The sequence below is a fragment of the Neovison vison genome, chromosome 2 (assembly GCF_020171115.1).
Source record: "Neovison vison isolate M4711 chromosome 2, ASM_NN_V1, whole genome shotgun sequence".
NCBI classification, from domain to species: domain Eukaryota; kingdom Metazoa; phylum Chordata; class Mammalia; order Carnivora; family Mustelidae; genus Neogale; species Neogale vison.
In genome coordinates, this window is record NC_058092.1 from 921,130 (window position 1) to 931,977 (window position 10,848).

Genomic DNA, 10,848 nt, shown 5'->3' on the forward strand with positions numbered 1-10,848 from the left:
AGACCTGGCTCTCTTACCCCCCTATTCCTGGCTCTACAAAAGAAAGCTGGGAACCCAGCCCCATCCCTGGATACTTGGCCTTCCAGGCTGGGCTGGAAATTCCTGGCAGCAAAGTCCTTTCTACCTGCCCCTGCTCTGGCCAGTGTCTGCGGTCTCACAAGGAGGCTTAACCCACTCCAGAACAAGTTTGCTAGCTCTTAGGTGTTTTCATGGGAATTCACTTTCCATTGTCAGTTGATAGAGTCCAGAAGTGAATAAATGAGACCAATGACAAAGTTTTTCGAGGGAAACTGCGAAGAACTTTAAGTTGAAAAGAATTAAAATAGAAAACGCTCAAGGCCTTGACTTTCTCTGCTCTTTGTGGGGTGCAGAGGGTTGATGCCCCCCCCCCCCGCCCCCGTTGCAGCCCAGCCATCCTCTGTGCCCTGCAGTGGGGAGCGGACAGGTGTGACAGAGCCTGATCAGGCCAGACGGGGAAGTCACTGCATCCGCGGCCAGGACCCCGGCCAGGACCCCGGCCAGGACTGCGGCCGGGGGAGCACCCCCACGGTGCACCTCCCTTCTCTCCCCCAGGCGGGCCTTTCAGGGTGGGCAGAGCTGCTCTGCCTCATGACCGCTCAGGCTCTGCTCTCCCCCAAGTGCGAGGGGTTTGGAAGGAGCTGCTGGTGGGGGGGTGGGTCTCTCCTACGAGCGGTTGAACGCCGCAGGGGCGCTAGCCCCCTCCCCGCGCCACGCTCCTCAAATGCCTGAACCAGGTGCCCGGGACCTGTGTCCCCCACAGACAGCCCCGGGGACGAGGATCGCCGCGCCCGTCCGTCTGCAGGCGCCCGGCCGGGCAGCGGGAGGCGGCGACCAGGAGGGTCGCGGGGCTGGGTCGCCTCCCCCGCAGCAGGGAAGCGGAGCGCGAGTGCCCGACCCCCGGGGAGGGGGGCGCGGCTAGGCCGGGCGGGAGCTGGAGGCGGGGCGCTGCCGCGAGGCTCGGGGGCGGGGAGGAATCCGCGCGGCTCCGGAGTGCCGCGGGCTGGGCGGCAGGTGGGGGCGGACGGGCGGGGCGGCGGCGGGGGGCGGCCCGGTTCGGGGCGGGGCGGGCTCTGGGTTCTGCGCTCCGTCCGCCCTCGCGCCCGCGCCGCGCGCCCTCCCGCTCCCGCCCAGCCTGTGCTGCTACCGCGGCCGCCGGAGAAGCAACTTCTCGAGCGCCCGCGACCGGCGGGACCTCGGCGCCGTCCCCGGTCCAGCGCCGAGCGCCGAGGCCATGGACACGCTGACCGGGCTGCTGCCCCCGCTCCTGCTGCTCTGCGCGCAGCAGCCCCGCGGCGCCAGGTAAGCAGCCCGGGGTCCGCGCTGCTCCCAGGGTCGCCCTCGGTGGGGAGAACCCTCGGGCCTTCATCCCCCGCCCCCGCGCCTGTCTACCTCCACCCCCGTCTTCATCGCCCCCGTCGACTCCCGTCTTCATCCTTCCGTGTCCACCCCCATCTCCCCGCGAGGACTTTCCTCCCCCCACCCCGTCTCCCCCGCGGGCTCTTCTCTCGGGACTCACCGCGCGGCTGCCCTTGGGGCGCGGGCCGCGGCCGCTCCAGCTGCGGGCGCCCCCGGGTGCTGTCCGCCGTCCCGGTGCTGAACCGGCGCCGCGCGGCCGGACGAGGGCGGGGGAGACGCTCCCAATCCTCCCGGGTGCCCGGGCTCGCTGGGGTCCTCCGCCCCAGAGGCACTTGGCCGGTCCCTGGCTGGCTGGTGCCCTTCCAGGCGCGGGCAGAGCGCTCGGCTCCGCACGAGCTGCAGGCAGGCAGGAAGGAGCGATCCTGAGGACACGGGGGAGGAGGCTGCTCCTTTTCCCATGGGAGCAGAGCTACACAGACGAGCTTCCGCTGCAGCTAGCAGGGCTGGGGTGGACGAGATGAGGGCTGTGGGTGGTCGTCAGAAAGTTCCGGCTCAGGACACCGGAGTCTCCTTTCCGGGGCCCTTTCAAATGGAATCTGCTGAATTCCAGAGTATGCAGGTGGGAAGGAGCCCACTGCCTGGTTGGGGGTGTGGGGGGGCGCGTAGGGATGGGAGGTGGGGGGGGGATGCAGGACAATTCAGGATTTCTAACTGTCGGGGGAGGGGAGGAGGGAAAAGGTTAAGAAGAAGGGTCCCCCTGGGCTGTGGCTTTCTCCCTTTGGCCTCAGGGACCAGAAGGGTCCCTTGGTTTGTCTCTTCTCTGGGGACTTGAAATGGGCTCCAGGTAGCCTGGCATCCGATGCATTTATGCCGGTCACCTTCCACGTGAGTTGTGAGGGGACTTTTTGAGGATTATCTTGGTGCAAGCGCTGCAGAAAACCAGAACAAGGACAGCCCGCACCCCTCCCCTAGCATTCCAGACTTCTGGACCCTTAGAAACTGGAAAAGGTTGAACATCAGCCTGTGTTTGGGTTATAGACACTCAGGCAGCACATATCAGGGACACGGGGGGGGGGGGGAGACGTGTGGGGTGGGGGGCAGAGCCAGGAAGCTCTGGGTCTGGCCACAGTGTGGCCATCGTGCCCCAGACCACAGGCAGTGTTGACTCAATCCCTGCCCTTGGGAGGGCTTTGTTCTTTTATGGAGATCCATGGTCCTTTTCCCCCTTCCCACTTCAAGGTAACAGGAAGGGCAAACCACTGAGGCGTGGCCATGGACGTATGTCCTAAAGGCCTGGGACCAGCTATGGGCCCAGCACAGCCATGCAGCTGTGATTCCCAAATGTCCCAGCTGCTTCGGATCCCAAAGTCTTAGCCCAAGTTTGACACCAAAGCTCATTGGGTGGCAAAGACTATTCGCTTTTCCATGAGGCTCATTTATCCTACTTTTGGGGCCTGCTTGTACTTTCCTGCTGGGAAATTCTCCAGACCCTCCCCCACACCCCAAGTCCGGAAGTGCATTATATCGCCTTTCTAAAAACAGAAACATTCTGAATTTTGACCCACATCTGGCTTAGGGTTTGGGTAACGGATGTGTCTGTCTGCCTGTCTGCCTGTCTGTGCAGTGAGGCCCCCACCGGGAGGAGAGCCTCTGGGCTTTATGGGCCTTGGGTGGCGACCTTCAGACAGTGTCCTGCTGTCAGTCCGGAGCCTCCTCTCCCAGCCTCTGTGTCCCTCCACTCCGGAGGCCAGGAGGACAGCACCTCCCTTCCCTCGGGCTTGTCCTCACACCCGGAGCGGGGCGCTGGGGGCTGATGGACAGGAGGTGCTTGCTCCGGCTGCAGGACTCAGCGCAGACCCTGGGCTTCCTGGTAGGAGAAGGAAAGTGCCTTGCGGCGCTGGTGGGTCGGGCCCAAGTTGTGGCTTCCCTGAGCCCCCACTGGTGCAGTGGGTGCCCGAGCTTGCTGGCTGCACACCCTGCGGCCGGCCCCGCTCGGGGCCCCCGGCGCCTCCGCGTCCCTGGAGGAGCTCTGCCGGTAGCTCCCGTGCCGGCTCACGGCGCGACTGGTGTGGGCTTCCTCCTCGCCTTGGTAACTGAGGTGTCAGAGCAGCTGGTGCTTCCGTGACAGCAAAGCTGTTGGGGACCGTGGGCTTGTGTGTGCACGGAGAAGAGGACCCCGCTGCCTCGCTCAGCTACACCCACCTTTCCTTGTCCCCAGGGGCACAGACAAGTGACAGGGGTCCGTCGAGGGAGAGAGGCCTGATGGTGCCTGACAGTTAGGTGCAAGCCGCCAGTGTTTTTATGGGGCCTGCTTCATCCCAGGAGTCTGGACATCTGTCTCTGAGCTTCTCTGTCTGTCCATACAAGGGGAGCCCCGCCCTAGGCCATCGTTGGGTCCAAGGCCATCAGATGAAACAGAACCTCTCTCCCAAGGCACTAGTCAGAGTCTCCACAAGCTCGCCCTGTGCTGAGCTCCCTGCACATGGCCTGTGGACCCAGTCCACCCCTTTAGCTGCCCACCTGGACCATGGGAGGAAAGCAAGGCCCCCACGACCCAGGCTAGCATACCGGGCATCCTTCTCGGATGGCCTTTGTCATCTCTTCACAGCTGGAAAAATGAGCAGCCCCTGTTGTAAGTGACAAGTGAGATGGGGCCGGGGGCCTTTCCCCCTCGGACTCCATTAGGGACGGCAAAGGCTAAGAAGTCCGCTGGCATCCTTCCAGTTCAAGGCGATCTTCAGGGCCAGGGGCTTCCCCATGGTCCTGCCTTCATGCCTGCGAGTGGGCCTGGGGCCTGGCCAAGGAAAGGTGCGGCTGCCTGGGCCACCACCCGAGGCCAGGGAAGGACGAGTCTCCTGACAGCCCCGTTCCTGGCAGGCTGGCCGCTGCAGCAAGACGGCAGCTGGGACGGTCCAAAAATAAAACCCAATTCCAGTCCCTTCCTGTGCCATCTCAGGGCGACCTCCGTGTGTGTGTGACTGTGTGCCCTTGGGGCCAGGACTTCGTTCACGTCCTTCTTACGCTTCGTTACTAAATCACCTGCCCGCCTTGCTCTGGACCAGGGCGTTGTCTGGAGGGACCGAGGTGGTCCCTGGGGGTAGGTCAGGGTTTGTGAATTTCTTTTGCTGAGGAGCTCTTGGTTCAAATTCAACCTTCTTCAAAGGGCCCATAGATGAGACAGGGGAGGCGCTGTCCCAGGCAAGCTCTAGACAAGGGGCAGGTGTTTTAGAACCCCCTTCGGAGACGACAGCGTGATTACAGAGTAACACATGAGTGCTGTTCTCACATGCCCTCCTCTCTTCCTGCCTGACTCTGGGTGGGCCTTGTCCTCCGGCGAGGGGCAGGATGTGTGAGTTTCCTGGGGCTTCTCCAACAAGTGACCACAAACTGGGGGGGGCTTAAGACCATGGACATTTATTCTTTCCCAGCTCTGGAGTCCAGAAGCCCCAGATCAAGTCTGAGGGCAGGGCTGACTCCTTCTGGAAGGTTCTGAGGGAGAACCCATTCCTGGGCTTCTTGGCAGTTTGGGGCCCTCCTGGGGTCTGTGGCACCCCTTGGCTCGGGACTGCGTCTCTCCGATCTCTGCCTCTGTTGTGACAGGACTTTCTCCCTGTGTGTCTGCCTTTTCTTCTTATAAGATGCCGCTCTTTGGGGGCACCTGGGTGGCTCAGTGGGTTAAGCCATTGCCTTCGGCTCGGGTCATGATCTCAGGGTCCTGGGATCGAGCCCCGCATGGGGCTCTCTGCTCAGTGGGGAGCCTGCTTCTCACTCTCTCTCTGTCTGCCTCTCTGCCTGCTCGTGATCTCTCTGTCAAATAAATAAAATCTTAAAAAAAAAAAAAGATGCCACTCTTTGGATTAAGGTCACCCTTATCAAGCATGATATCCTCTTAACTAATTACAGCCCAATTTCCAAATAAGGTTCCATTCTGAGGTTCTGGGTGGACATCAACTTTGGGTGGCACTGTACCCCAGGACAGCTGAGCACAAGTAGGGGCGGGGGGGTGGGGCTGGTGGGGAGCCTTTGGCAGTCTGGTGTGTCCCAGCCACATGGCGCGGCTCTGCTGGGGACAACACGACCGGCACAGGCTGCCAGTGGGACTCCCTCGCAACCCTTGGCACGGCCCCAGCTGCTCTGGGATCAGGCTAAGCTTCAGAAGCACAGGACAACCTGGGGGTCTCTGGGGCCAGGCCTCGGCCTGCCTAGAAAGGGACAGAGAGCAGGAGGTCAGCTACAACGTCCCCATGGGCCCTTCGCCTGCCCTGGGTCAGGTTTGGGACCTCATCCAACCAACAGCCCCTCACCAGCTTTCTGGTCACACATCTCTTCTCTCAAGTCACCTCCTGCAGAACGCCTTACCCTCCGAGGCTGGAAGGAAGACCATGGGCCCTTGTCAGGCCCTTTGAGGCAATTCATTGGCCGGTGGGGACTCTGGGACTGGCCACTCTCCTCAGGCGGGTTGTGGAGGGAGGTTGGGGACTCTGCCTGACCCAGCCCGCTCACTCAAGGCCAGGTGGGTAGGAGGCAGCGGAGCAGAGAGGCTGGTGGGGGAGGTGGAGGAATCCTGGGCACTGCTCCTCCCTGGGGCCCCCCGTTTTTGGTAGGCATTCCTGGGACTGGCCAGGTCCGGCCTGGGGCGCTTCATGGCAGTCTCCCAGGAAGGACCTAGGTCCCGTCCCTGGCTCCCAGCCCATGACCAGAGGGCCTTTGTTTCCAGAGCGATGAATGATATTGGGGACTATGTCGGCTCTAACCTGGAGATATCCTGGCTCCCCAACCTGGATGGCCTGATGGAAGGCTACGCTCGCAACTTCCGGCCGGGCATCGGAGGTGAGGGCGGCCGGCGGGGACACGGGTAGACTCCTGCGTCCAGCAGCGCGTGCAAGCCTTGCTGGCTCTGGGATGGCTCCCCTGAGGGTGCATCTGTGGTCCCCGAGGAGTGTGTCAGATTTTGACAGCTAGCCCCTCCAGGGAGACAGCCAGGAGGCTAGATCTTCTCAGCATCTCATCACCGACCGTCGCCAGCACGGTCCTCCCTGCAAAGCCCTGTCCTGCCTGCCTGGCTTTCAGTAGGTGGAGAGCCTGGCCTCAGCTCCTTCCTTGCAGGGCCCCCTGTGAACGTGGCCCTCGCCATCGAGGTGGCCAGCATCGACCACATCTCGGAGGCGAACATGGTAGGTGCCGGCCACCCTCTGCCGCACCCCTGCCCGGGGCCCCCGGGACAGGAGCCGGGCTGATGGCCAGTGGCCCTCCCTGCCTCCCCCTGCAGGAGTACACCATGACGGTGTTTCTGCACCAGAGCTGGCGTGACAGCAGGCTGGCCTACAACCACACCAACGAGACTCTGGGGCTGGACAGCCGCTTCGTGGATAAGCTGTGGCTCCCAGACACCTTTATTGTGAACGCCAAGTCCGCCTGGTTCCATGACGTGACGGTAGAGAACAAGCTCATCCGGCTGCAGCCCGACGGGGTGATCCTTTACAGCATCCGGTGAGGACCTGTCCCCAGCAAGAGGCCCCGCCAGGAGCCAGCTTGGTGGGGGGGTCCGGAGCCTCTGGGCGCCAGAACCGCTGAACCCACGGCACCTGCAGAGGGGCGGCGGGAAGCCGGTGCAGCTTTCTGGCCAACGCGGTGCCTTTCTGTTTTCTCTGCGGGGGTGAGACTCACATAACAAAAATTCACCATTTCTACGCGAATGATTCTGTGGCATTCAGTAGATTCGCAGTGTTGTGCAAACATCACCTCTGTCTGATTCCAGAACGTCTCATTCCCCGAAAAGGAGACCCCGGGCCCCTGAGCATTCCCTCACCACCCCCCGCCCCGAACCTGCTTTCTGCCCATTCTGCCCATTTCACGTCGAGTGAGTCATGCGCGACGTGTCCTCCTGTCTGCTTCCTCCTTTCAGCAGCGTTTCTGGGGTTACCCGTGTTGTGACGTCCCTTCTGTGGCTGAGTAGCATTCTGTGGCCTGGTGCCCCCTCCTGCGTTCAGGAGCCCTGGGTGGCTCCACGTGTCGGCCATCGTGGGTCGGGCCGCTGTGCACATGAATGTCCACACATTTGTTTCCACACGTGCTTCTGACACGTGCCTTTTAAAAACAGCATTAGTTGCCAACCAGGAGATTTATGTAAGAGTCTAAATTCTTCTGGAGAGTCAGAACGTTTGGCAACCCCGGCCTGTTCCCACACTGCCCGGTCGGCGGGAACGCACAGACGCTGTCCTTCAGCGCAGGTCGGGTGCTCGGGCAACCTTGTCTTCCAAGCCCCCCGCCCCGGCTTAGCCAAACAGGCATTTGGAAGGACGAACGAAGTGACGGGAGCCCAGCTGCGATTCCCGAAGGAAGAGCCAGGAGTGTCTTTCCGTGGACCACGGCGGTCCACGCTCCCCCCCCCACGGGGCCAGCGTCTCGCCGACAGAGCCCCAGACGCTGCTCGGCCCCCCTTGCTGGAGGGGGGCCCCCGGGTGGGGGTGGGGGCAGGAGAAGCAGGATGGCGGGCACCGACCTCCCTCCTGGAGACCTCACCAGCACGTTGTCTGGGCAGAATCACGTCCACGGTGGCCTGCGACATGGACCTGGCCAAGTACCCCATGGACGAGCAGGAGTGCATGCTCCTCCTGGAGAGCTGTGAGTGCCTCCGGCCGCCGGCCGCTCCCAACTCTGCAGGGGGGGGGGCACGCACACCGTCAGGGGCCATTGCGGCTGACCTGGCTCGGGGACCGGAAAGCATCTGGGATGGGCCCCGTGGAGTCGAGGCCGAAGGGAGGGAGCTGGAAGGCCTGAGAGTCCCGGCCCTCGTCCCAGGGGCCTTGCCGGGGACAGGTGGGTGTGGAGCCCAGACGAGGCATGTGTCTGTATCACTCGGCCTGCGGGACAGCCGCGGTGGGTCACCTGGAGATGGTGACCTGCCCTGTCCGCCTGCCTGGGGTGCTGGGCGCGGCCGCAGGCCTTCTCACCCCTGGCCAGGTCTTCTCGTGCTGTCCCCTGTCGCTGCTGCACCGGGCTCCTCGGGTGCACGGGGCGCTCCTGCTGGGGGCTGCCGGGGGCGGGGGTGCGAGGCTCCACTGCCTGCTGGGGCTCTCCCGCAGACGGCTACTCGTCCGAGGACGTGGTGTACTACTGGTCGGAGAACCAGGAGCGGATCCACGGGCTCAACGAGCTGCACCTGGCCCAGTTCACCATCACCAGCCACCGCTTCACGGCCGAGCTGAGGAACTTCAAATCCGGTAACACGGCTTCTCCCCACGAGCCGGCTTGCAGGTTTCTGGCCCCTCCAGCGAAGCCGATAGCTGGCCCTCGGGATCCCCGAGGAGACACTGGAAAACCACGGACGGGCACAGGCCGCATCCGGGGACTCTGGACACCACAGTGTGGACGGCAGTCAGGTTTTCTCGGCCTTGTTCCTCCGGCCTCTGCTGCTCCCTGGAGGCGGCAGCCCCTGGGGTTCGGGGAACATGAGGGGCCAGGGCGTCAGGGGCCTCCTGGGGCTGCTGTGTCTCCTGGTCCTTCCTGCCCCTTCCCAGCTCCTGCCGCCCCGTCGCTGGTGCCAGTGCGCCCAGCTGGCCCTCTCCTTTCGTTTGGCTGTGCCCCGAGGAGAGTCAGGAGAGCTGGGCTGGCCGCAAGGCTGGGGTAGGAGCCTGGGCTAGTGTGGACCCGGAGCCCATCTCCTCTCTTTCCTCTGGGTGGCCCTGCAGGGAGCCGGCCTCCCTCCAGGACTAGGGCCTGGGCAGGGGAGACCCCTGACCCTTCAGGCTGTGTCGGGGAGGTGGCGAAGGCCGGGGTCTGGGGCTCACAGGGGCCCCTCCGCCCGAACGCCACCGTGTGTGTGAGGCGGGTCCCAACCCGGAGTGCTTCCCCGACAGCCGGCCAGTTCCCCCGGCTCAGCCTGCATTTCCGCCTCCGGAGGAACCGGGGTGTCTACATCATCCAGTCCTACATGCCGTCCGTGCTCCTCGTCGCCATGTCCTGGGTCTCCTTCTGGATCAGCCAGGCGGCAGTGCCGGCCAGGGTGTCTCTAGGTACGGGGCCCTAGGGAGGGGGCCGGAGGGAGCGGGCGGAAGGGCAGGAGCCGAGAAATAGGACCCCCGCCCTGCCAGCCGCGAGCCCGGGTCTCGACTCCCAGCCCCATGTTCCCAGCTGTCCTGGGCCCATGGCCCGCCGGGCCAGGTCCGGTCAGAGGAGCCTGACTTGCACTTGGGCCAGGGGTGGGGGTGCAGGGAGGTGGCAGGGGCCCCAGCGCTCACCGCCCCTCCCCAGCAGGTATTACCACGGTGCTCACCATGACCACGCTGATGGTCAGTGCCCGCTCCTCCCTCCCGCGGGCCTCGGCCATCAAGGCCCTCGATGTGTACTTCTGGATCTGCTATGTCTTCGTGTTTGCCGCGTTGGTGGAGTATGCCTTCGCCCACTTCAATGCTGACTACCGGAAGAAGCAGAAGGCCAAGGTCAAGGTCAAGGAGCAGAAAGCAGAGGTGAGGCTGAGCCTACTGGCTCCCTCGTGTCCAGGGTCAAGGACAGCCTCCCCGACCAGCTCCCAGTGGCCCCCAGTCCCCACTCCCTCTAGCCCCAACATGGAGAGGCAGCATTGCTGGGGCCCCTTGTCCCGGGACCTGCTCAGGACCCTCTGCCCACTGCTCTGGGGAGGTCACTTGCAGCCCCCGGCGCACAAGAGCAGGTCCAGACTCTGGCCCATCCTGCTGCCGGACGCGGGGGGACTTAGGCACTGGCCCAGGCTGGGGTCCTGGTGTGCGGAGCCCGCCCTTGGCTCAGCTCTGTCTCCTACGCCGCCACGCCCCGCCACGCCCGCCACGCCCATCACGCCCACCATGTCCGGCCACGCCCGCCACGCCCGCCACGCCGGCCACGCCCATCACGCCCACCACGTCCGGCCACGCCCGCCGCGCAGATGGACGTGAAGAACGCCATCGTGCTCCTCTCCCTGTCGGCCGCCGGCGCCACCCAGGAGCTGGCCGTGTCCCGCCGGCGCTGCCGCGGGCCTGCGAACCTCGTGGGCTCCTACCGGTGTGTGGAGATGGAGACCGGAGAGGCCAGGAAGCGGGGGGCGGGCCGCCCGGGGGGCCAGGGAGGCCTCCGTGCGCTCTTCAAGCCCATCGACGCCGACACCATCGACATCTACGCCCGCGTGGTGTTCCCGGCGGCCTTCGTGGCCGTCAACGTCCTCTACTGGGCGGCCTACGCCATGTGAGGCGGGAGGTGAGGCCTCGCCTGCCCGGGAGCAGCGGCCGCGAGAGGCGCTTGGGCGGATCTGCCTGTTCCGAGGAGAGCCTTGGCCCCGCGGAGGACCCCGGACTGTCCCCAGCGGCTCCTGGAAGACCGCCCCGGGGCGCTCCCACGCACGCTTCCTGCGGAGCCCTGGCCCGGTCCTCCTGGACGGCCGAGCCAGCCTGACCTCGGGCCGAGTCACGCAGGCTCGGGGCCCCGGACGACCTCTGCGTTCGATTCAGAGCCGCCCCG

The 10,848-nt window shown here is 64.4% G+C and overlaps 2 protein-coding genes across 2 annotated transcripts in view; one reads left to right on the forward strand and one right to left on the reverse strand.

The window, feature by feature from the left end:
* The window catches only part of CFAP74 (cilia and flagella associated protein 74), a 73,234-nt gene extending 71,980 nt beyond the window's left edge, over positions 1-1,254 (reverse strand). The window contains 1 exon segment of the mRNA XM_044236407.1: positions 1,166-1,254. Within this exon segment, the coding sequence (XP_044092342.1) occupies positions 1,166-1,254 (89 nt within the window).
* On the forward strand, positions 1,253-10,579 carry GABRD (gamma-aminobutyric acid type A receptor subunit delta). The gene is made up of 9 exons (XM_044236952.1): positions 1,253-1,320; positions 6,095-6,207; positions 6,484-6,551; positions 6,647-6,867; positions 7,919-8,001; positions 8,463-8,600; positions 9,237-9,392; positions 9,634-9,845; positions 10,280-10,579. Exons 1-9 carry the CDS (start codon positions 1,253-1,255, stop codon positions 10,577-10,579), a joined length of 1,359 nt encoding a protein of 452 aa, XP_044092887.1.
* The last annotated feature ends 269 nt before the right edge of the window (positions 10,580-10,848 follow it).

Excerpts from the sequence above, each read along its gene's own strand:
- GABRD (XM_044236952.1), top strand. The coding sequence starts at position 1,253 with ATGGACACGCTGACCGGGCTGCTGCCCCCGCTCCTGCTGCTCTGCGCG. Across the intron at positions 1,321-6,094 it reads CAGCAGCCCCGCGGCGCCAG|AGCGATGAATGATATTGGGG; the intron begins GTAAGCAGCCCG and ends CTTTGTTTCCAG. Across the intron at positions 9,393-9,633 it reads GCCGGCCAGGGTGTCTCTAG|GTATTACCACGGTGCTCACC; the intron begins GTACGGGGCCCT and ends CCTCCCCAGCAG.